General features: G+C 44.8%; 1 protein-coding gene across 3 annotated transcripts in view; it reads right to left on the reverse strand.

Annotated features, from left to right (window-relative positions):
- LOC138268196 (butyrophilin subfamily 1 member A1-like) overlaps positions 1-26,410 on the reverse strand; it is a 354,320-nt gene extending 327,910 nt beyond the window's left edge. For all 3 annotated transcript variants that reach the window (XM_069217628.1, XM_069217627.1, XM_069217625.1), the window contains exons 1-2: positions 26,260-26,410; positions 9,551-9,618 (exon numbers count right to left, since the gene is read on the reverse strand). In XM_069217628.1, the coding sequence (XP_069073729.1) occupies positions 9,551-9,617 (67 nt within the window). In that variant the 5' untranslated portion in view covers position 9,618; positions 26,260-26,410. The remainder of the gene's footprint in view (positions 1-9,550; positions 9,619-26,259) is intronic.
- Between the last annotated feature and the right edge of the window lie 247 nt (positions 26,411-26,657).

Genomic DNA, 26,657 nt, shown 5'->3' on the forward strand with positions numbered 1-26,657 from the left:
GATGGTTTTGCGTCAAGAAAGGACGCTATGCTGGTTAGAGTCATCTTTTTTTACTCTAACCAGCATAATGTCATTTTTTGGTGCAAAACACCATTCTCCCATACCGCCACCCCTACCCGGCTAACATAATTTTCCATGACCTTAGCCCACCCTTTGTGCCGGATTGTGCCATTCCATAAATTTGGCACCCGGCTAGCATCCAGGAATAGCGCAAGCCAGCGTCATACTTTTTGATGCAAAACTGCGCAAACACAGTTTTGGTTACAAAAAGTATAAATCTGGGCCTTACTTTGTCTGAGAATCGACAAAGACATATCAGGGTCATTTCTGCTTGTGCAGATATACCCTCATGTGTAATATAATGCATCCTGTCCTAGAGCTGTAAGGCCTGCTAGGTGGGTGACTTACATATATTACTTTCAGTCTTAGGGGACGTGGCACACAGGCTGTGTGCCATGTTGTGTTTTCATTCGGTTTGTGCACCAACACAAGAAGCCTGCAATAGCTGCCTCCCAGGTGCTTGGTGAGGGATCCCTTAGGGTGGCGCAATTCGTGCTGCAGCCCTTAGGGACCCTTTTTGGTACCTCAGGCCCTAGGTACTAGGGATTCCATTTACTAGGGACTTACAGAGGGTGCTAAAGGTTTTGTTAATTGGGGAAAACAACTGTGTAGTTTTAGGGGAAAGAGATCTGGCTCTGGGGAACTGGTTAGCAGGAACCCAGTGCACTTTCAGTTGAAATTACATCAGATACCAGGCAAAAAGTGGGGGCTAACCATGCCAAAAAGGGTGCTTTCCTACATAACAGCCAACAAATGAAAGATGATGAAACTAACCTTTCCCAAGAGAGTTTCAATCTTCTAAATTGAAGAACCTGGAAAGGCCATCTGCATCAGCATGGTCAGTCCTAGGTCCATGTTCCACTTAAATGTCCATTCCCTGTTTGGATAGGGACCACCTTAGCAATTTAGGGTTTTCAGCTTTCATCTGCATTAGCCATCTGAGAGGCTTTTGGTCAGTTTGAACTAAGAAGTGAGGGCTAAACAGGTATGGCCTCAACTTCCAGGGGCCAAACTACAGCAAAGGCTTCCCTCTCAATGGCACTCCAATGCTACTCTCTAGGGAGTAGCCTCCTGCTAATGGAAGCAACAGGCTGGTCATGGTCATCATCATTGGTTTTGGATAGGTCTGCTCCTATACCATGTTCAGAGGCATCTGTTTGCACTATGAACTGATTAGTGTAATCTGGAGCTTTAGAGCAGGTGCCGAGCACATTGCTTCTTTCAGGGGGTCAAAGGCCTTTTGACAGCTCACTGTCCAGTTTATCCTTTTGGGCATCTTTTTGGGGATCAGTTCTGTGAGAGGTGTCACAATGGCACCATATCCTTTCACAAACCTCCTGTAGTACCAAGTCAAGCCAAGGAATGCCCTGACTTGGGCCTAGGTTGTTGGAACTGTCAGGTCCAGAATTGTCTGGATGTTGGGTTTTAGTGGTTGAACTTGGCCTCTACCCACAAGGTAACCCAAGCATACAACCTGGCTCTGCCTTATCTGGCACTTGCTTGCCTTGATAATGAGGCCTGCACTCAATGACCTTTCCAAGGTGGATCAGGTGATTCTGCCAGGTAGAGCTAAAGACAGCAGTATCATGAATATATATTGCACTAAAGTTTCAAACCCAGCAAGGACTTTCATTACCAACCTTTGGAAGGTGGCATGTTCATTTTTCAATTCAAAGGGCATAACAGTAAGCTGATAATGCCCATCAGGAGTGGAGAATGCTGATTTCTCCTTTGCTCCATGGGCCAGATCTATCTACCAGTACCCTGATGTGCAATCAAAAGGACTGAGATATTTGGCTGCCCTTAGCCTGTCAATCAGCCCTAGGAATTAAGTGAGCATCTATTTTGGTCACAGAATTGAGGCCCGTGAATACTCCATACAAAACCTCATTTCTTTCTTTCCATGCTGGGAATGAGGCTTGGGGTCTAAAACAACTGGGCTGGCCCAGGGGCCCTCAGAGTGCTCAATGACTCCCAATTCCAGCATCTTGCTGACTTCAGCTTTGATGCTCTCTTTGACATCATCAGTCTGTTTGTAGATTTTATTTTTGACAGGCAAACTGTCCCCAGTGTCCACACCATGTGTACACAAGGTAGTCTGACCAGGGGTCAAACAGAAAATCTCTGCATATTCCTGCAAGATTTGCATACAGTCAGCCTGCTTTTGGTCAGTCAGGGTGTCTGAAAAGACCACTCCTTCCACTGAATCATCTTTTGGTTTGGTGGAGAGGAGATCAGGGAGAGGTTTACTCTGAGCTTCCTGTCCCTCATCAGTGAGCATGAGCATGGTCATCTCAGCTCTGTTGTGATAGGGTTTAAGGTGATTGACATGGATCACCCTTTTGGGGGTCCTGTAAGAGCCAAGCTCCACCAGCTACATGACTTCCCCTTTTCTCTCTAGGATAGGGTATGGTCTAGTCCACTTGCCTTGGGGGGGCCAAAGGAACCACAAGCCCCAAAACCCACACCTTCTGCCCTGGCACTCCTCCAGTGCAGCCTTTTGTTCATAGGGGCATATTTATAATGCCCTAGCGCCACCTTGTGCAACATTAATGTCATTATTTTTAATGTTAATGTGGCCCAACGAGGCCGAAATCCCTGCGCCGTATTTACATAGTGGCGCAATGCATGCATTGCGCCACTCTGGAAGCCTTTGCACTACATTATGCCTGAAACCGGTTCCAGGATGCTTGTTTCTGGTCCAGGGAGGTCCTGGTCTGGCAGTTTGGGCTGGACTGTTCCCATGGGGAACAGGGTCAAGACTGATTTGCATATGACTGGTTCCAAACTGGAATGGCATGGTGAGCAAAAACACTGATGGATTAAACCCAGATCTGTGACTGGGGGTAAATGTTTGATTTGTTCTACATTCTGTCCATCAACTGTTCTTTCTACATTATGCCTGCGCCAGACATAATGTATGCAAAGGGGGGGTTCCCCCGTTAGGGGAGCTGAAAAAATGGCGCAAGGAAATCTATGAGATTTCCTTGAGCCATTTTTTACGGCACTTTGAACGCCAGCTCAAGCGCAGGCGTTAAAAGGGGGTTTCCATTCTTTAGAATGTGCCCCTATGTACGCTGCAGGAGTGGCGCCAACATTTTGGCACTACTGTAGAGTACATCAATAGCGTCACAAAAAATGTCGCTATTGCCCCCTACCCTGCGCCATGGTGCGCCGTATTTTAAACGTGACTCACCCATTGTTGCGGTAGGGGATTCTAAGGGGTGCCATAAATCTGCCCCATAGTGTCATAGCATAGCTTCTGGAGCTCCTGGCTGGCCTCAAGGTTTTTAGATGCTTTCTCCATGTACTCAGCCATTCTGGAGTGAAGGCCAAGTACGTAGTCCACAATATTCTGTTTGGGTTCCCTGAGAGGTCTCTCCCATCCCTTCGTCTCAAGACAAAGTGGTTCCCATACAGGATGACCAAACAGAAGTTCAAAGGGGGAAAGTCTACACCTTTCTGTGGCACTTCCCTGTAAGCTAAAAGCAGGCATGGAAGTAAGACATCCCATCTCCTTTTCAGGGAGTTCACCACTGTCTTGTTGAATCTCTCAACAAGGCCATTGGTTTGTGGGTGATAGAGGGTAGTGAACGTACAGGTCACACCACATTGAGCCCACATGTGTTTCAGGTAGCCAGACATGAAGTTCGTACCTCTGTCTGACACAATCTCCTTTGGAAAGCCCACTCTGGTAAAAACACCAATGAGGGCCCTAGCTACTGCAGGGGCAGCAATAGTCCTCAGGGGAATTGCTTTAGGATACCTGCTTGCATTATCCACTGCATCCAATATGAATCTGTTTCCTGATGCAGTTGGTGGGTCAAGTGGACCAACAATGTCAAATCATACCATTTCAAAGGGAACCCCAGATACCGGAAGTGTAATTAAGCTGTCTTACCACCGGCTTGACAGGTGGCACAGGAGCTACAAATCTCCATCACCTTCGGGGACATACCTGGCCAGTAGAAGTGGTCCACCAACCTACTCCATTTTTTAGCCTGGCCTAGATGCCCAGCTAGGGGGATATCATGGGCCAAAGTGAGAAGAAACTCTCTAAACTGCTGAGGCACTACCACTCTCTTAGTGGCACCAGAAATGGGGGTCTCTGGCCTAGTTAAAAGGAGTCCCTCCTCCCAATAGGTTATGTGGGAGTTACTGACATCTTACTTTTCCTGATCAGCAGCTTGCTGTCTCAGGCCTTCAAGAGTGGGACAGGTCCTCTGCCCCTGGCACAGATCCTCCCTAGAGGGTCCCCCTGGTCCCCGAGATCTCTGCTGTGTATGGCCCAAGCTCCTGGGGCTCAGTTCCTTCTGGGGCTGGTAGGATTCCTCCCTGAGGTGAGGAGACCCAATCTGGCATCTGTTTGGAAGCTGGTTTCCCAGACTTCTTGCCCTTTCTCTTGGTAGGTTGGGCCATATTCCAGACTCCAACTCTACTTTTTCACTCTGGGCTTTGCTTTGTGCTCTGGTTTCGATGCATACCCATTCAGGTGTACCCAACATAGCTGCATTGGTCTTTCTTTTGATCTCAACCCAGAGGACTCCAGATCATTGCCTAGCAGACAGACAGTGTATAGCGATTACAGGAGATATTACCACCTTCTTCTGGCCAGTAACCCCTCCCCATTCTAACGATACCATCGCCATGGGATGTGCCTTAGCCTGATTATCAACATTGAGGCCTGTATATGTCTCACCAGTCAAGTATTGATCTGAGGATACTTGTTGCTCAGTCACCATGGTGATACTGGCACCAGTGTCTCTCAGTGCTTCAACCCTAATCCCAATAAAATGTGGCTATTCTCTGTATCTCTCCAAGTTACTGGGCCAGACAGCAAGGGCAGCTACAGCACCCTATCCTCTGTAACTAGAGTTGCCTCAGTGGGCTCACTGACATGGTCAAGGTCGACCTGGAATCACATCTGGAGACTTACCACTGCATTTACTGCAGGTGCACTAGAGGCATTCTTTTTGTGGGGACAAACAGGGCTTCCAGTTTGGTGCCCAAGGGCCTTGCAGTCGTGACACCAAGCCTTTTTGGAAATCCAGTGTTTCCCTTTGCATTCACCGTTGGATTGTGAGGAGTCTTGTGCCCACCCTCCTGTGAAGGTTTTTGGGGCTCTTTAGAAGACTTTTTGCTTTTACCTTTGTTATAGTTACCCTCTTTCCCTTGGGGGTGAGGGTGGTTTTTTGGCCTCCTTTTTGTGGTCTCCCCACCAGTGGCTGTGTTTGTCACTCTTGTCTTCACCCAATGGTCTGCCTTCTTCCCCAGCTCTTGAGGAGAAAATGGTCTACCAGCTACTGATATAACTTCTTCCTGGACACAATTAATCAACAGTTGTTTAATCAATAACTTGAAAAGCCCCTCATAATCATGCACATTGTTACCTTTAAGCAGTCACCTAGTGTCTTTACTGGAAAACCTACAAAAATCTACCCAGGACTGACTCTGTTTTTTTTTAGTCTCCGTGAACTTGATTCTGTACCCTTCAGAAGTAAACCCAAAGCCCTCAATCAGTATATCCTTTGTGAGGTCATAGAACCTGGCATCTGCCTCATTCAGTGTCAGGAGTCTATCCCAGCACTTTCCTGAGACCATTTCCCAAAGGAGAGAGCCCCATTTTTGTTTGCTAAGCTCTCTGGAAACATCATCACCATCTTCATATTTGGGGACAATCTCTTTAGGGATTTTAGGGTCAGAGTGCCCTTTATAACTAGGGATATGCCTAGTTATAAAGTTGTTGCCACCATTCATGAGTGTTGAGCCAATTTCTGTTCTTTCCCTTTCTATGGCCAGTATCCCATCCTCCAGGGCAATTCTTCAAGCCAATCTCTCTAAAATAATCACATCTTCAGAGAGTTCTTCTCTGGACCTTGAGGAACAGGGGCCATCCTTGCTAGACAGAGGTGTCCTAGGCACCTGGGATTATCTGTTGGGTGCTGGTTCCTCTCCTTCAAGTTTTGGAGGGTCCAGCTCCTCCTCCTGGCTCAATCTACCCTGCTCCTTAGGGCCAGTGACCCCATCGTTAGGATGGGCCTTCTCATGCTCTGCCAACAGCTCCTGGAGTTTTAAAGTGGTAGGGTTTGAGACTGTTTTAATTTTGTACCTTTTGCAGAGGGCTCTTAACTGCTTATGAGTAAGCTGGATGTAAGGGGTAAGGTCGAGCTCCTTTTCCACACCCTCTGTGCTACTCATTATTGTTCTAAAGGGGGAACCTTTTTGAGCTAGACAAAAACTCCTAACACAGACTTTACAGTCGTAACAAAAGTTATTTTTTTAAAGATATTTAAACTGTTGAGCTACAGGGACCTACCCAAGGCCCTAACAGTTACTTTAAGAGTTTTGCAGATAAAAACCATTTCCAAAATGCAAATTATCTAAAGGCAATTTTTGGATTTACTTGTGTAATCACTTATTGACCAAGTGGTATTAGCAAATGCAAAGTCGCAGACTCCATCGCTGTGCAACCAATGTAGGAAACTGGCTTTCTGTATGGTGTACTAAAAAGAAGTACACTGTACAGAGATTCCAATGGATCCCCAATTGGTGTGCAAAGGCAAAAGTAGATGGGACTAATGCTCTATTTTGTGGTAGTGTGGGTGAGCAGTTAGGCTTATCAGAGGGTAGTGCTAAACATTTGTTGTACTCATAGAGGCCATAAATGAGACACACTCTCAAAGAATAAATTTAGAAAAATAACATTGTGTTATTTGTACTTTAAACCCAAGAACCTCATTATAAGGTAAGCATGTTTTTAAGCATCAATACTTTTCACTTGCAAAAATCAACACAGTGCAACTTCGGAGTTCTTCAATGTTAGCCTATAGAAGGAAAACATATTAAGCAAACAAGCACTTTACAATGACTCACGGGACCAGTCTTGTAGACTTAAAGTGAGTACTGGGCAAGGGTCAGGACCACATCAACAGGTCACTCTGGGCAGTACTGGTGCTGCCAGGTACAGAGGTGCAGTACAGCGTCAAGTGCCCAATGCTTTTCAATAGGGGTTGGTCCCCATGGATTTAGGCTAGACGCCCGGGCGGGGGACAGTCGAGGACAACCAACAGGTAAATGGCAAAGTGTGGTGCGCGGGCCATAGGTGCACCTTTGGTTCTTTTTACCAGGGCCCAGGAGTGATGGATGCAGAGGTGTCTTTGGCATCCTTGCCCAGGAGCACTCGCGGTTGGTGGGGTCTGTGGCCTGAGGCTGTAGACATCTTTGTGGAGTCTAAGAGGGGTGAAACCACCATGGACTCTAGCTCACGAGAGCTGGGTGACATCATTGACACCAGGGGTCCACTTCACCTCGGGCTGGTGGCGATGGGTGCAAGTGTTGCTTTAGGTGTTGGGGTTCTCTTACCTTAGAGGCTGCGGGAGAGGGGGCCTGCATGTAGAAGCTGCAGGCCACTTCAGGAAGTCCAGGAGGAGTGAAACCATGATGGACTCAGACTCTGGACAGCTGGGGGACCCTGCTGGCACTGGAGGTCCACCCCCACTCCGGTTCGATGACAACGGGTGCAGTGGTGACTTCAGGTGTCGGGTCTTTGCGGTTCCGGATGCTGCAGAGTCCTTTCCTTAGAGCTTATTGGAGAGCAGGTCTGTTGCTCATGGGAGACTTGAGTCTTTTTCAAAGGCAGGCAGTACTTCCAGGTTTCTGGAGGTTCGAATGCAGGATGAGGAGTCTTCTGATGCAGAGTCCATCGAGGAGTGCAGACAGGCTAGCAGTGTTGGTACCAGGTCAGCTGCTTCTACTTCTCCTTTTCAGCAGGTGCCTCTCTTCTATGTCCTTTTTTCCTTGGGTCATAAGGGTCTGAGTTCTTTGGTTCATGGGTGTCACGTAAATACTCAATTTAGGGGTGTTACAGGGGGTGCCAGGTGCAGCCAATGGGTTGACCACCTTTAGGGTGACTACACTCTTTCTATGACCACTTCTTTTGGGAAGTGGGCAAAACCCTGACCCTTGTGGCCTAATTCCTTCCAAACCAAGAGGAATTTAAAAAGTGGTGTCCACTTCAGCTCGTCCACCTTAGGGGTGGGACTGGCATGAAGTCGGTACACCTCCTAAGCTGCCTTATTTTCTGACCTGTCTTGCTGCCAAACGTGGGGTCAGGACAGGAGGGTTGGGCATCTCTGCCATTTGGAGAGACCTGTGACGTATTATGAAGGCGGCTAGGCCTTTGAAACTTCCCACCCTGGAAAGTCTATCCTGCCTAGAAGAGGTGTCAACACCCCCATCCCAGGCAGGATTTTGTCTCTTGACCCCAAGAGCGCTGGCTCTCACCTTAGTGGGTCAGAAACATGGCTACGGTGGCTGAACTGGTTAGGACCAGTCACTTAACACACTAGCAGTTGGTAGTTTTTCAGGGGGCACCTCTAAGGTGCCCTCTGGGTGCATGTATTGGTGAATCCAATACTGGTATCAGTGTGGGTTCATCAATACGAGATGTTTGATACCAAACATCGCTACCTTCAATGAAGTCATCATGTAGCTCGGGAACTCCTAGTGACCAGAGTCCAGCACATGTTTTAAAATGGCTTCCCTGGTCACTTACTAGGTCTGAGAATCGACAAAGACATAGCAGGGGCATATCTGCTTGTGCAGATATGCCCTCACATGTTACATAATGCACCCTGCCTTAGGTCTGTAAGGCCTGCTAGAGGGGTGACTTACATATATAACATGCCGTGTTAGGGGACGTGGCACACAGGCTGTGTGCCATGTTGGGTTTTCGTATTTGTCTGCACCAAGACACACAGAATGCAATGGCAGCCTGCCGTGTGCTTGGTGAGGTATCCCTTAGGGTGACATAATTCATGCTGCAGTCCTTAGGGGCCCTCTTTTGTACCCCAGGCGCTAGGTTCCAGGGGTTCCATTTACTAGGGACTTACAGAGGGTGCTAAAGGTTTTGACAATTGTGGGAAACAACTGTGCAGTTTAAGGGGAAAGAGATCTGACACAAAAGACCTGGTTAGCAGGAACCCGATGCACTTTCAGTCAAAATGGCATCAGATACCAGGCAAAAAGTGGGGGCTAACCATGCCAAAAAGGGTGCTTTCCTACCGCCAGGAGGAGGAGGAGGAGGAAGGTAAAGCATTTGGAGATAACCCCATAAAAAGGAGCAGAGAACAAAAGGGAATTCTGTGATGTCTGCCAGCATCAAGTTGTAAATGTAACGGGCAATCCCCAGTAAGCCAATTCTATTTTTATCTTTCCAAGGGTCTTCTATGTCAGAAAAATTAGCAACATTGATTAACCACATTTTTTATCAGCATTTTACAGACAGAACAGATAGGGATTGATTAGTAATCATGCTCAAACTGCTCACAAGCCACAAATTGTACTATATATAACTAATATCTTTTGTGATGTTGCTCAGGAATACTTTATCCCAGGGACTGATTTTGGCTTCTGTTCATGTTCCGCTTGGAAAATGGTATAATGATCTCTCATGATCTGCAAGAAGAATCAGAGATGTACTGGTTCCTACCTGAAATAGATCTCAGGAGGCTGACATAAAGTATACAAAATCCTGTAAGGTGTTGAAATGGCTCCATTCTGTGCAAACACAAGAAAACCATCAGTTAACCAAACATTGTGCTGATGATAATAAATATTATTATTAATGTTGTTACTATTACTACCTTAAAAAATTCAGTTGAAGGGACATCATTTTTATGATCCAAAATCTGAAAAACACTGTAATTTGCTAGCTATACTGTGGCATGCACTCACACAACTTATCCCTGTCCATTGCTTTTGTCCTCACTTAATGTCACTGAATACTTTGTAAATTGTATCATTTGTGAGATGACTGACAACATCACATAACCATCGACATTACTGAAGAAGTCCATTTGAAATAATTAATTACTCTTTTTAGCTATATGAAATCTGTGTGAAAAATGCGTGCAAAAGAAATATAAGACCAAAATGACAAAAATCCAACATACACAAGCAAGGTTATGAATTTTTAAGTTAAAAAGAGACTTACTAGATAGAAAACAATGGATCCGTTGATGTTACACAAAGTACCTGGTTTGTGTAAAAAAAAAAGCTGCAAGAGTGAGCGTGCAGCAGAAAAGTCAGTGATGTGTCGATTTCTTACTCTCAAGTGAGGCCGTGCGTCATTTCTTCTCCGGTCAGGTAGGCGATGCATTGTTTTTCTCTCCCTCAAGAGAGCGATGCGTCGATTTCCGGATGGGCAACCTCAGGTCCAGACAGGTTCATGTTGATTTTGACACCTAGCGACGGTGCATGCGAAAGGAACCACGCTTCGTGTGGCTTTTGTCGTTTTCAGCATCCGCAAGCAGATGTTGCGTTGTTTCTCCAGCCGCGATGCAGGTGATGAGTCAATTTCCCAGCCACGATGCCGGTTGTGCATTGATTTCTCAGCCACGATGCAGGTGGTGCGTCGTTTTTACAGCCGGGTTGCAGGTGGTGCATCTAATTTTTCCTTGCATGGCTCCTGTGCGTGGAATTTCAGTCTTAGTTCCACCAGCTACACCTTTCAAGGTCCCAGGGACTGGAGTGGGCACCACTTGGCAGGGTAGGAGTCTCAGCAAGAGTCCAATTGAGGGCAGAGGAAGTCTTTGATGGCCCTGAGATTCCAAAACAGGGGGCAAGCTCAATCCAAGACTTTGGAGACACTTCACAAGTAGGAATATATCACAAAGTCCAGGCTTTGTCCTCTTTCAGGCAGAGGCAGCCACTACAGGCCAACCCAGCAAAGCACACTCACAGGTAAAGGGGCAGTACTCCTCCTCCAGCTCTTCAGCTTTTTTCCTTGGCAGAGACTCTTCTTGAGTCCAGAAATAATCTACAAATCTGGGGTTTTGGATCCACACTTATAACCCTTTTTGCCTTTGAAGTAGGCAAACTTCAAAGGAAAGTCACTGTTATTGACAAGATCCTGCCTTGCCAGGCCTGACCCCTGGCACACACCAGGAGCTTGGAGAATGCACTGTGCGAGGGTGGGCACAGCCCGTACAGGTGTAAGTGTCAGCTCCTTCCTCCCCACTGTGGCCCAGGAAATTCATCCGGATATGCATGCTACACCCAAGCTCCCTATGTGTCACTGTCTAGTGGAGATTCAAACAGCCCAACTGTCAGTCTGACCCAGACATGGAACACACAAGCAGGCAGCTGCACAGAACGGTTAAGCAAGAAAATTGCCACTTTCTAAAAGTAGCATTTTCAAACTGACAATCTTAAACCCAACTTTGCCAAAATATGTAATTTTTAAAATTGTGTGTTAAGAGAACCAAACTCTACTAATCTATCTGCCCCCAAAGGTAAACTGCACTTAAAAGTTACTTAAAGGCAGCCCGTGTTTTCCTATGAGAGAGATGGGTTTTACAACAGTGAAAAAAGAATTTGCCAGTATTTCACCGTCAAGAAATGCAAAACACACCAGTACATGTCCTACTTTTAACTTACACTGCACCCTGCCCATGGAGCTGCCTAGGGCCTACCTTAGGGGTGCCTTACATGTACAAAAAGGGAGGGTTTGGGCTTGGCAAGTGGGTACACATACCAGGTCGAATTGGCAGTTCAAAACTGCACACACAGACACTGCAGTGGCAGGTCTGAGCCATGTTTGCAGGGCTACTCATGCGGCTGATTTACAGGCCCTGGACACCTATAGTGCACTTGACTAGGGACTTACTATTAAATCAGATATACCAATCATGGAAAAGCCAATTACACATACAGTTTACACAGGGAGCAATTGCACTTTAGCACTGGTCAGCAGTGGTAAAGTGCCCAGAGTACCAAAACCAGCAAAAATAACGTCCAGCACAGCCAAAAACACAGGAAGCTGAGGCAAAAACACAGAGGAAACTACCCCAAGGATGCCAGGCATAACAAGTGTCAAAAAGTTTGATGCTAATCCTGCAAAGCCCATTGAGGCCCATTGTGAACAACGGTGTGGCTCCTTTTAACGCCTCAGCAGACATTAATAGTGCCGAAAAAAATGATGCAAAGAAATCTCTCAGATTGCTTTGAGCCATTTTTCAGCCCCTCTAATGGGGGAATGCCCCCTATGCATACATACTGCATGGCGCAGGCATAATGTAGCGCAATGGGTTACAAAGTGTAGCCTTATTGCGTCACTTTGTAAATTTGGTGCAGTGATTTTGGCTGCGTTGGGCCACATTAAAGTTTTAAAAAGGTTGCTAATGTGGTGCAAGGAGGCAGTACAGGCTCTTAAACCTGTCCCACTGTTATCTTTTTTATGTCAATATTCAGCTTAATTGCATATATTCATGTTCACAACAATAATACATATATATACATCTCAGAAATATATATTATGTTTCAACAATCTTACCTTTACACAAAACACAGACCAACAGCAGAACACTGGGGATTACCTTTCGTTGTGTTCTTTGGAATGTGCATGCTATATGTGACTGGAGATTAAAATGAGTAAATGAAAGTCAATGGGTATGTATGTGGGAGTGTGTGAGTGGATTGGATATAAAGTGAGTTTTTGTGGTGTGGAAGGGGAACAATTATTTTTGTGTGTGTTTAATGAGGTTTCTGTGTAAAGATAAGATTGCTGAACCATTATATAGGTTTCTGAGATTATATATATGTACTATTGTTGTGAACATGAATATATGCAATTAAGCTGAAAAGAAAACATTGGCCCTGATTTATACATTTTGATGCGAGCCTGCGTTAGCGCAGGTTTGAGTCAAAAAGTATACCCCGACTAGTGCCATTCCTGGATGCCAGCTGGGCGTCATATTTAAGGAATGACGCTAGCTGGCGGTAAGGCCCGATTGGTGTCAAAATAAATGGCGCTAACCGGGTAGGGGGGTAGGGAAAACAAGAGGTTGTGCGTCAAAGAATGGCACTAGTCAGGTTAGAGTAGAAAGATGACTCTAACCTGGCTAGCATCATTTTTTTTAAGCACCCCCATGGACAAGACTCCTGTCTTATTAAAGACAGGAGACTCCTGTCTTATTAAAGACAGGAGTCATGTCCCCCAGCCCAATGGCCAGGACAGAGGACTTATCTCCACTGGGCATGGCCACTGGGCACGGTGCCATGTAGGGGTGCCCAAACTAGGCACCCATGTCACATAAAATAATAATCATTAGTAACTACCTCTACTTACCTAGGATGGGGTCCCCCATCCTTTGCTGTCCCTCTGGTGTGGGTGTCCCTGTGGCCTGGGGAGGGCACCTGTGAACTCACTCCATTGAGTTCCACCATGGAAATGAGCCCACAGGTCCCCTAATGCCTGCCCTGACCCAGGCGTTAAATAATGGTGCTAAGCAGGCTTAGCGCCAATATTTAGGTCCGCCTTCCTCCTGTGCGCCATTTTTGCACGGAAGGATAAATAAGGCGATAGGGCCTTTGAGTCATTTTTTGCCCTCAAATGCCTACATTGCATCTTATTGATGCAAGGTAGGTTTTCACTGTAAAAAAAATGACGCTAACTCCATATGTTTGGCACTAGATGGGTCTAACGCCAAGGTATAAATATGGAGTTAGGTTTGCATCAGATTTGCGTAAAACAAATGACACAAATACGGCGCAACAGAGTATAAATATGGCCCATTGTTTTTTAAATAGAATAGAATGAGCAGTATTTTTTGTTTTTATTTGAGTTCATTCGGTCTAGAGATCTAGGCCATTTTGAGTAACAAAGATAACAATCGTACATGATAAAATAATATTTGTTAAAAAAACAAGATAACAATATATAAACAGTAATAATCAGGACAGTATAACAATAAGATCAACAAGACTAAGTATTTGATTGTAGATAAAAAGTACAATAAATAAGACATGGCTAAAATGTTAAGGATAAAAAGATAAAAGCTAGGATATAAAATTCTGTCTAACATACCAATGTGTGCAATTGTTTTCCCGTAAGACCTGGCCCTCGTCAATCCTCATATAGAGGCAAAAAATAACAGTTGAGACTCCTTCTGTCGACTAATGTCAGGATGGCTCACATGCCCTTTGAAACAATAAGCCTACGCCGGATGTACCAGGCCTCCGCTAAAAATCTGGTAACTGTAATAGCTACCACGGAGGATGAGTCGTATGTACAGATTCTGGTGGCGTTTGCTCTATCATGTAATGACATATTTTTGCAGAGGGGAATGATCCACCTCCCTCTGGGACTTTTATACAGAGGGCAGAAAAATAGTATGTGCTCTATTGTTTCTTTACAATTTTAGCAAGAGATACATCTATCATTTGAGGCGATGTTAGATGACCAGTGAGCCTTAAAACCATTAATAGGCAGTGTACCATATCTTAGTTGGAGATATAAAGCACGGGCGTACGGAGGCATGGGAAGGTTCAAGAAGTTCTCAGGCCAGGGCTCGTGCTTGAGTTGGAGAAATTCCATTGTTAGCCTGCCCGCCCCTTTTTGGTGCAAGGAGTCTTCATTAACTTTCTCCCAATATCTTTTTGTGACAAGTTTCTTTACGTTATCGGGGATTTGATCCGGATATTTCCAGTAGGAAGGAAAACCTATTTTGACCCAGGCAGATTTCATTTCCTTCAGCCATGGGATTTTCTCCAGTGCCTGGGGGGTGGCTATGAGCTCTCTTATAGCCAGCCTATATGGTTCGAGTTCAACAGATTTCCATAAGCGAATCCAATAGGAGAGAGGCCTTAGGGCTGCTGTGGTTTTGATACTGTTTAGACCTAGGTCTAGCCTTAGAGGGGTCATTGGTGAGCCCATACCTAGCCGGGCAATCTGTCTGAGGAAATGGTTTTCCTTGGTTTGCAGAGTATCGAGTTTTTTGTGGGACCCCCAAAGTTCCGCTCCATAGAGGGCCGCTGCTCTGATTTGGACATTGTAGATCTCTGCAAGTATGTTCAAGGGGGGACTCGGAGCCTTTCTCGATCTACGGACAAGGGCCCCACCTCTCTGGCTTATAATGAGAGCCCCTTTGTCAATGGCTGCCATCCATTTGCCTGTGGTCGATAGTCTGAAACCCAAGTAGTCGAACTCTTCTACTTTCTCCAATGGAATCGAGTTCATTTCTATGCTAACGCGCGAGCGTTTCTTGGAGGTACTATATATCATATGTTTTGTTTTCTTAATGTTTACGTCCAGACCATAGTCACTACAAAAAACACAGAATTGGTTGATCAGGTTTTGGATTCCCATTGGCGATTTAGATATCAAAATTGTGTCATCTGCATATAGCAGACACGGGATTTTTTTCCCAACCAATTTAGGTGAATCATTTATACAGTTCTCTAAGTAGTGGATGCAATTATTGATATATAGCAAAAAAAGAGTGGGTGCCAGAACACATGAGAAGAATGAGCAGTATGTACATGAAATAAAAATTATATATTTTTTATGTATTGGTTGTTGTGATTCATCTAGAGGGATGTTCAGGCCTAGTAATAATAATCATTAGGATTAAATCCAAGTGTAAATATTGTATGGTCTAGCGGGAGTATTGTGTTATGTTATATGTTTTCTTCCCCCTTTCACCAGGACTTGTAAGTTAGTTTCAGGGGGCTCCTGTTCTATATTGGATCCATGGGAACACCGATGTTCTACTCATGGAATGCCTTCCCAACGCAGAGTAAAGCAAGGCAGAAACTTTTGCTGTCTTGAGTTACTCCAGATTAACTAAGGCACACAAGGTGACTCTGTGTGGCTTAGTATATCTGACTTAAGTGCATGTGCCTTGCATCAGCTTGTGTGACGCAAGGGTAATGCAATCCTTAATGAAGCTGGGCCAAACTATGGGGGTTATTCTAACTTTGGAGGAGTGTTAATCCGTCCCAAAAGTGACGGTAAAGTGACGGATATACCACCAGCCGTATTACGAGTTCCATAGGATATAATGGACTCGTAATACGGCTGGTGGTAAATCCGTCACTTTTCCGTCACTTTTGGGACGGATTAACACCTCCTCCAAAGTTAGAATAACCCCCTATATTTGAAAAGCAGCATTACCTCCTTCAACATACACAAATTCCTGCAGAAAACAAGAAACAAGCATGTATTTCCACTTTTTAGATAACAGATGTTATTTTTGATCCATGGGGAAGGGTAGTTACATAAAAGTTTTTTTTAAATCCTGTCTAACTGTAGAAGATCAGGGTACCTGTCGACTGGCCCAGTCCTTCAGCTGAAAATAGTGCTAGTGCATGAGAACCAAGTTATCAGACCGCCATTCTGCCCTCCTGGTGTGTTTGAAAGGCCATGGTAGCTGTCAGATGCACCATTCCGCCTCCTTCATTGTCACAAATAGCAGTGAAAGAAGACCTTGGCAGCTGAGAGGAGCCACATTTTCCAGGGAGATATTCAACACACATTGCTCTCTGATCTATGATCAAAGACATGGATCTAATAGGGTGGTGAGGGTTCGTACCATATGCATTGCACTCCCCAACCTTTGAGCAAGGCCAGGAAATGTTGATAAACCCTCACCCTCCCGAATCCAGTGCAAGCCACACCGAGGTAAGTAAGCAACCCAGATTTTAAAAATATTTAATAGGGAGTTTTGAGTCTATCTAAATCAATCAATTAGGATTCTTATAAAGCGTGACTACTCACCCCTAAGGGTCTCAAGGCACTGAGTGGGGGTGGGGGTGGGGGTGGATCTGAGGTTTAAGTGAAAAGCCAGGTCTTGAGGTCCTTCCTTAATTGCAGCAGCGATGGTGATTGCCTGAGGTGCAGAGGAAGGGAGTTCCAGATCTTCACGAGTTAGGATAAGGATCTTCCTCTAGCTGTGGTCTTGCGGATCTGTGGGATGGTGGACAGGGCCAGTTGGGAGGAATGGAGATGTCTGGTGGGAGTGTAGAAGGAGACGTGATGGTTGAGGTATGCAGGTTCGGCATTGTGGAGGGCTTTATGGATGTACGTGAGGAACTTGAAGGTAATTCTTTTGTTGATAGGTAGTCAGTGAAGGTCTCTCAGGTGGCCGGTGATGTGACTGTGGCGTGGGATGTTCAGTATGAGTCAGGTGGAGGCGTTCTGGATGTTCTGCAGTTTCTTTAGGAGTTTCTGGGTTGTGCCAGCATAGAGTGCATTGCTGTAGTCGAGTCTGCTGCTGACGAGAACATGGGTGACCGTTTTTCTGGACTCGGTGGGGATTCACTTGAAGATCTTACAAAGCAGGTGGAGTGTGTGGAAATAGGAGGACAAAATGGCGCTGATTTGGCGGTTCATTGAGAGCGAGGTTCCAGGATGATGCTGAGGTTTTGTGCATGGTCCATGGGTATGGGGGAGGGGTTTCCGAGCACTGTGGGCCACCAGTAGTCATCCCAGGCAGGGGGGGTGGAGGCCAGGATGAGGACTTCAGTCTTGTCTGAGTTAAGCTTGAGGTAGCTGTCTTTCATTCAGGTGACGACTGCCTTCATCCAGTTGTGGAAGTTGGTCTTGACAGCTGTGGGTTCGTCTGGGATGGAGAGAATCAGCTGGGTGCCGTCAGCGTAGGAGGGAGAGGAAGATAATTAGCTTGGTGTCCTGGCCCCCAGACCAGGTAGGAGACCCAAGCAACTTTCCCCTACTAGAGCCTCTCTTTTATTTATTTTTGTTGTTATGAGTCACTTGGTCAGATTGTAACTCTCAAGAAAATCAAATATAGTTAAACATTCCTAAACCCGGACTATTGGTTTTGGAAATGCAACATGTCTGACAAGAGAAGAAAAACATCTCACTTACACAGATTCTGTTTTTGATGCTAATTTTAGATTGCGGAACAGTTTACAAAATAAACTGACACAATATCTTACTAATATTCTTTTTCTCAATAGCTCAAACCCTTTTTACGGATTACAGACCACAAAAAGATTTTAAGTTGACTGAGCCCATCCTTCTTGCTGTGTTTGGTTTAAATGTGTCCAGTAGTTTTTGTTGTTTAATTGAACACAAATTACTACAGAACTTTCAATGGTAAATACACATTTTGGAACTAACCAATATGTCCCCCTCCTCCTTTCACCCACTAAAACTTTCCAATACTGATCTTGGATAGATGAAAAAACATTTAGAAAAAATTTACCATTTCACATAGTTATTTTTAAGGAAATGAGGCCCCAACCATAACTATAGAGTAGCTCTAATTGTCTCTTTAAAGTTATTATTCTTTTTATTTTTCGTGATGTGCATGGGTCAGAAAACAGTTTGCATCTAGGGCCTGATTTATGAAAAGTCAGCGCCGCCTTTGCGTCATTTTGCAAACTTAGAAAATATAATTATGAAGCAAAGGCAGGGTTAAGTTTTCATAAATCAGGCCCTTAGAAAGAAGACTTCAGACAATAGCGGCATAAAGCTCCAATCTTCTACCAGTTTGTTAAACTATGAGAGGTCTAATTTGCTGGAAACAATCAGCTAAGTATAACTTGTAAACAAGTGTGGAAATGACGCATCAGCACTTGCGAAATATCTTTATTTCTCCTCGTTGTTTTCTCTATGTGTGCTGCAGAATAGAGGAAAATCCCTCTCAGGATGCCCCTTCTACCACAAAAACAATCCGCCAACAATGCAGACACCCTTGCACTTTGTTGCTAGGGTACCTGTTTAGCGCTAGGCAGCAATTAGTGCGCCAACACAGAGGGGAAAGACAGAAATGCACCATATCTTGTAAATATGGTGCATTTCTGCCCTTTCAAATTTGTGTAGGCAGCACAGCAAGAAGACTTGTGGTGCTGCCCTGCACCAATTATGCCCCTCTGTACTTAAAGTCTGCGTAGGTTCCACAGCACAGAGGTATTTCTATGGTGACAGTTGTCCCTGAGTGTCACCATCAGAACCACTCAGACCCCGGCTGTTGTGTAAAAAGCAAGATGGAAACTATGGAACCTAGAGGCATGTTTTTTATTATTCTCTGCCAACCGTTTGTGATAAATTGTGCGCTCTAGGACAATCACTTTCTCAACCTATTTCTCTGCTCCATTTTTAAAGCAATAGTAAAACTGTAAACCAAACTAAACACTGGTAGTAAGTATGTTATAAGCAAACAAGACTGTTACTCAAAAATCATTTGGAATTACCCATGGGGAGAGAGCACCTGGACTAAAGCGCATATTTATACTTTAACACCCAAAACTGTGTTAACACTGTCTAGCGCCATTCCTGGACGCCGGCCAGGAGCCATATTTATGGAATGGCGCTAGCCGGCGCTAATGCCCTGTTAGCGCCCTTGTAAAGGACGCTAACCGTGTGGGGGAGGCGTAGGGAAAACCAGAGCTTGTGCGCCAAATAATGGTGCTACACTGTTTAGAGACAAGAAAATGCCTCTACGCAGTGTAACGCCATTTCTTGGCACACAACCCCCATGGACATGGCTTCTGTCTTAGTAAAGACAGGAGCCATGCCCAATACCCCTATGGCCATGCCCAGTGGACAAATGTCCCCTGGGCATGGCCATTGGGGCCAGCGCCATGCAGGGGATCCCAAGTCAGGGCCCCCTAGCGGTTGAGAAAAAAATATATATTTACCGGGACTGACCTGGGATAGGTCCCCCATCCTGTGGTGTCCCTCTGGTGTGGGTGGGGCTGCCCCTGGGGCCAGGGAAGGGCACCTGTGGGCTCTTTCCATGGTCTCGGACCATGGAAAAAGGCCCACAGGACCTCTAACGCCTGCCCTGACCCAGGCGGTAAATAATGTCACTAAGAAAGCTTAGCGCCATTATTTAAGGCCCCCATCCCCCCATGCTAGATTTTAGCATGGGGATACATATGGCGCTAAGGCCATATCGTCATTTTCTGGATGGGAACACCTACCTTTCATCTAATTGAAACAAGGTAGGTTTTCATGTCCAGAAAATGACGTAAACTCCATAACTTTGGCGCTAGATGTGTCTAGCGCCAAAGTATAAATATGGAGTTAGGTTTGCGCTGTATTAGCGTAAAAAAAGACGCTAATTCAGCGCAAACCGAGTATAAATATGGGCCTAACAGTGCACTCAGTGAAACATGGTATAGTGAAAAAGGTATGAATCTTGAAACAAGGAATCCTACACTGTTGTGTTGGTGCTCCAGCTTTATCAAATTGTTTCTTAATAGTCAAATCATATCCTTTCTATGCCTCTGTACCCTTAATTGCCATTATGTCATGGAGGTGGAGGAGCCACTAAAGGCTTGGGTCAAGATCCTGTCTATGGCTCATGTCGAGGTTCTCTTGGACCCTTGAGATCCATACAAGCCGATCCTTCATATAGCCTCTGTCTGCCACCCATGCTCTAAGCTCATACATCAAGATTTAAAGATAAAGCATTAGCTTTTGAGGTAAAATGAGAGTGAGCTAGAAATAACCATTAGTGGCCGAATTAAACACTGTGAAATAAGAAAACCTGGAATCAATGCTGGCTTACCCACTTGTCCAAATTGTGTGATCCTTTGCCTCCTTTTTCTCCATTAATACAAATAAATGCAGTCAGGATGCGAACTGAATAAAATTCAAGGCCACCCAGAGGGCGCACATGACAATTGACTTGCCTTTTAGTTCGCTATTGGCATAGTTGTCAGGAAGGGGGAAGGAATAAATGTTTCTAAGTTCATTTTTCAAAACAATCAGGGCCTCATTTACAAAGCACTAGCGGCCCACTGCACCACCGGAACATACTTTTTTTTTATGCTCCGGTGGCGCAGTGTTTTGGCCCATGTTTACAAGGCCACGCAAAGCCACCTTGCATGGCTTTTCATGGCCTTGTAAATATGGCCCCCTTTACAGAAAACTCTGTGTGAAAAGGGTTTTCCTTGGGGGTTGCTTGGGGTGTTCCCACGCAGCACCCATGGAACCTGATGGAATCTGATGCATTCCCAGATTAACAAGGCTGGAAAAGCATCAGATTCCTACGCCACTTCAGGGGTGGCCTTAAAGTGGTGCAAAGGGGAGAAATAACATTTCTACCCGTTTTTTCTTCTTTCCATGTGTGCTGCATTCTGCAGGTGCAAGGGAGCCTGCGTTGCAGGGATGATTGTTGCAGGGGTGATTGTTTATGTGCAGGAAGGGATTCCTTCCTACACATAAACAATTATTAATGACGTTTTCCTCCTTCTATGTGTGCTGCAGAATGCAGCACACATAGAAAGAGCAAACAACAAGGAAAAATAAAGGTATTTTTCCTTTTTTCAAACCGCTTACACCCCTTCTAGGATGGTGTAAGAATCTGGCGACTTCCCAGTTTAGAAACATTGTAAATCTGGCAATGCGCCAGATTCCATGGGTGCTGTGTGGGGACACCCACAGCAACACCCACGGAACGCCCCTTTCAAGCAGAGTTATGCGTGAATGGGGCAAATATTTACAATGAAAAGCCTAACAATGTAGCTTGACACAAAAATGTGCGGGCACACTACACCTCCAGAGAATCAGAAAAGTGACGTTCCAGTGGCATTATTGTGGCACAGGGGCATTGTAAACATGCCTCCTAGTTTCAATACTTATGCGGTTTAAAAAGAAACCGTAAAGGCACAGATATAACATACACTTCACCAATCTGTACATTAAAATCAGCATATTCCAAATTTAATCCGTGCATGATCCCTTATTTTACTCTAAAGAAATATGAAACTTGTACAAGGGCCTTGCTTACATCATATTTCATAAAGTAACTAAGTGCAACAATACTAAAACATAACATAAATATTAACAAAATAGGGCTGCACGCCTCTATTTTCAAACTAATCTTTGCTGTTTGACTGCGACAGAAATACATCTGTAGATTGGGTAGCAGACCACATCAGTTTGGAGCAACTTGAGGTGCATGAATGTCACTTTACACATTCTAATATTGAGATCCCTCAGCAAGGGTCTTAGGATATGTGATCTCGAGTCCTTATATAATGTACAAATAAACAACAGATGCAGCTGCGACTGGGGAGCTATTGAGTCGTGTGGGCGAGTTATCAATTCTCTATTGGTGCAGACGTCTGAAGAATAAGATACCAGATAGTGAACCATATATATTCTGAATCTAATCAGATAGAACCTCTGGTGATGTGGCACATGGCTAGGTATGATTCCATGCAGGAAGTTGTGCACAACGGAAGATATGCTTCAATTGACTTCTTCAATTCCATTTCTTTTCTTTTCCCAGTTACTAGATTCATTATTTCATTTTTCACTGAGGATTTGATAGATCGGCTGATGCTCTTCCGGTTTTCGTATAAATCCATTCTACCACTAGCCCTCAGATATTTTACATGCACCGTGGGCTCTTGACATTTTTAAACCGTCAGTGATCACCATTTGGCTAAGGGCAGCTTCAGGCCTAGACCAGACTGAAAACCGTAACATGGTTGGTGCTAACCTTATAATGTCTCCTAAATATTGGGGAGCATCTTTATGGGGATTTGGCATAGGGAAGCACAGCAAGCCATCTTGCTACGCTGCCATACGCCAAAATGAAAAAGACGGGAATGCATCGTATTTAAGCAATATGGGGCATTCATGTCCTCTCCCTCTGCGCTGGTGCCACTTTGGCAGCCAAACACCAATGCAGGCCCCTTGCACCATGGTGCAGGGTTGCCTCCATTGCATGCAGAATGTTTTTTGTGCAGGAAGGGCCCCCTTCCTGCACAAAAACAGTCCGAGAGGTCTTTTCCCCTTTCTATGTGTGCTGCTAAATGCAGCACACATGGAAAGAGGAAAAAACGAGGAGAAACACAAATATTTCTCCTTGTTACACCTCACCTTGGGAGGAGTAAGGTTTTGTTGCTTCTCCAGGTTTACATGATTTTGTAAATCTGTGGCAGCATCAAATTCCATGGATGTTGCGTGGGAACACCCACTGTAACACCTGTGGAACGCTTCTCTCAGAGTAAGGCAACGCAGCGACATGAGCTGCCTTGCCTGACTCCATAGTTATAAGGCCATTCAAACCTATGCAAAGCCCCTGGAGCCTTAATTCCTCATGACTTATTAGAGTTGGGACATATTGGGAAGTGATAGCAGCCAACGCAAAAAATTAATTTTCCCTGACCTGGAGTTGTGAGTAATCTGTAAACCCGTATACCTCTGCACAAGTGGCGACAGATATGGATCTAGCTTTTTATGTTTTGAAAATAGCATCAGGTGGCAAAGATCCAATTTTAGCAGGAAATTTGAACAGTGAGGCTACAGTCTGTTCACATTGCTTTGCCCATACACTCATTAAGGCCAATATTTATACTCTGTTTGCGTCAAATTAGCATCACCCGTCTAGCTGCAAAGTTATGGAGTTAGCGACATTTTTTAACAGTGAAAACCTACCATGCGTCAATGAGATGCAAGGTAGGCATTCCCGGGAAAAAAATGACCCATAGGCCCTAGCGCCTTATTTATCCTCCCGTGCAAAAATCACGCACGGGAGGAGGAGGGCTTTAAATAATGGCGTTAAGCCTGCTTAGTCCCATTAATTAACACCTGGGTCAGGGTAGGTGTTAGGGGACCTGTGGGCCATATTCCATGGTCAGAGACCATGGAAACAGCCCACAGGTGCCCTTCCCTGCCCCCAGGGACACCATCACCCACCCGCAATCACACCTGGAGGACACCTAAGGGGGGAGGACCCATCCCAAGTAAGTCCAGGTAAGTATTTTTTTTTTTTAAAGTGCCGTGGGGGGGGGGGGGGGCTAACTTGGGCCCCCCTACATGGCACTGTGCCCAATGGCCATGCCCAGGGGACATAATTCCCCTGGGCATGGCCATTGGGCTGGGTGGTATGACTCCTGTCTTTACTAAGACAAGAGTCATGTCCATGAGGGTTGTGCGTCAAAAAAATGACGCTAGTTAGGTTAGAGTCATTTTTTTGACTATAAGCTGACTAGCGCCATTCTTTCAAGTACAACGTCCATTTATCCTTACGTCTCTCCTACCTGGTTAGCGTCATGTATTTTGACACTAACCGGGCCTTAGCACCAATTTGCACCATTCCTGAAATATGGCACCCGGCTGTCGTCCCAGAATTGCGCTAGCTGATGCAATAGCTAATGCAGATTTGCATCAAAAAGTATCATTATGGGCCTAAGTGCTTCCAAGAACTCATGTTATCGAAATGGACCCACCAGATAAGTGAAAGTTTGTACACATTAAAGTGCAGTGCCATCTACATGGAAGGGAGTTACTTAAAGGGCGGCCACCATAGCAAACTCTTTCCTTTAGCTACTGAGCTACGGAATTCATTCTAGCGGGTTTTAAACAGATGAGATTTTAGTCCTTGGGAGAATTGGAGAAGATTCTTAGTGCAGGTGAGTGTCAGACAGAGGGCATGCATCAGAGAAAGTTTTTTTGCAGCTTTAGAAGATTTGAATTATTTGAATATATTTGGTTTGCAGGGTTAGCTTGCCAATGCATTATACTTTCTTCTCTCAACACAAAGGGTAAGATTTATCAATATGTCAAGCAACGCAGCAAGACACCTTGCTGTGTTGCATGAAATAGAGAGGGAAGGAATGTGCCATATTTAACATTATATGGCACATTCCAGTACTCTTCTTGCACTTGGATACTTTTGACTGCCTAGCGCCAACGAAGGTACCCCTGCGTCATGGTGAAAATGTCCCTGCACTGCAGGCAGAATTGTTTTTGAGAAGGAAGGGACACCCTCATGTACAAAAATAATTCTCTGAGCTTTTTTTCTCTTTCTCCGTGTTCTGCAGAATGCAGCACACATAGAAAGAGGAAAAATGAGGAGAAATAAAGATATTTCTTTTTGTTGTGCCTCCCCTGGGAAGGTGTAACATTTTTATACATTCCCTGGTCTAACACTCCAGGTAAATCTCGAAATGCATCACTATCCATGGGTGGATGCGTAGGAACAACCACACTCCACCAATGGGATACTGCTCTGTCATTCTAGGACTACATATTTTTGTGGTTCGATAGACCAGATTTAACATTTTCCACTAATCCATTAGCAGTTACATTTCCTCAAATGTAATCGCATACAATATATGAAATTATATATAGTTAAACTAGACGTGGATCAATGTGGTTTATTCCTGAATCTGCCTGTTTTATGACATGTAACAGAAACGTGTTTTATTACATGCAAATGTGGGAAAGTAGATATAGGAGTCGAACTACTTCCAACTAGAGACATACAAAACTTCGACCATCATCGAATTACCTCAGAATTCATGTGATTACAGTTTGCTGAGCTTTATGTTGCGCATGTATAGCACAATAAGGCCCAGATTTATCAAAGGATTGTGTTATCCTTGCATAGGGTGATACAAGAGCAACGCAGTCCTTAAGCCAGATTTACCAAGCCACGTGAAGCCACATTGCTTGGGCACTGCGTGGCTTGGTAAATCTAGAGTACCGCAAGACAGCACAAGTTACTGCCTTGCCTTACTCTGCCCTGGGTGGGCATTACATGGGTGGACCGTAGGTGTCCCCATTCATCCACCCATGCATTTTGGTGCATTGCCAAATTCATCAACACAAGTAAATCTGGGTATGTATCAAAATTGTACATCTTCTCGACAGGGGAGTAGCCCCAGGAGGAGTGTTTGGGGTGTTACACCCCTCTAAGAAATGTATTGTTGGGTACAGATGCTTTCAGTCAGGTATAATGAGTTGTCTGTTAATTTCAACTGGGATTTTGTATATACAAACATAGACAAAAGCACAGACATACACATTCTCCCTCATCTCCGTTATGAAGGTCTTGACCCATGTTGGTTATTTTACAAAGTGATGAGTTTTAAGTACCCCTAACAATCATCCTCCTCTCCCTTTCCACTGCCCCTTAAGTCACTCTCATGAGTGCCCCTCATATAATATGTTTTAGCATGATATGCCAGCATGACTGTTGGAAAATATAAAGCTTGCCCACCCATCCAATCTTACTGACCAAGCAACACCCCTGCTTCTCGATAGAGGCACAATGAGGAGAAATATCTTTATTATCCTCACTTTTTTCCTTTTCTAAGGGTGCCTTAACTCTCGAGCACACTTAGAAAGAGGAAATGCCTTAAAGAATCGTTTTTGTGCAGGATAGTGTCCCTTCCTTCAAATAAACAATCCTGCCTGCAACACATGCACCTTTGCACTAAGGTGCAAGGGTGCCTGCATTAGCACTAGGCAGCACTAAGTGCGCCAGTGCTGTGAGAAAGCAGGAATGTGCCATATCTAGGTAAATATGGCATATTTCTGCCCTTTCCATTAGACATAGCACAGCAAATTGTGCTGCATCAAATAATAATACATTTAGCACCAAGGCTTTAACATTTTCGAAATTAAGTTTCTGGTTGTTTCTGTACCTGCTCAGTAGGATAGCCAGGCTCAATCGCTGCTTTGTCTCCCTAGTTTTCTTCAAGTACCACCCTGTGCAAGAGCTTGGATTTTAAAAGGTCTTTGAGTGAGGTACCCAATGGTAGCTGCAGTGAGATCAAAGTTCTGCATCCCAGCCAGAGTAATAAATGCTCCTGAATGCTAGTGTCCAGCTCAAACAAACTGAATTGAATTTGGCCCATGCCCTGAATATTAAACAGTTGCTTCTGCCAGCTGGCTGTAAATCTCAAACGTCTGACGCCAAGAGTCAGAAAAACAGCATCAAAGTCAATGACATCTTCAAAACCAGAAGCACAAAAAGAGAGACTATTTGACTGTCTTCCAGGCACTAATGCGGTTCTCTCAGCGGGTATTTCAAAGTTTTCTT

Source organism: Pleurodeles waltl, chromosome 12 (genome assembly GCF_031143425.1).
Source record: "Pleurodeles waltl isolate 20211129_DDA chromosome 12, aPleWal1.hap1.20221129, whole genome shotgun sequence".
Classification (NCBI taxonomy): domain Eukaryota; kingdom Metazoa; phylum Chordata; class Amphibia; order Caudata; family Salamandridae; genus Pleurodeles; species Pleurodeles waltl.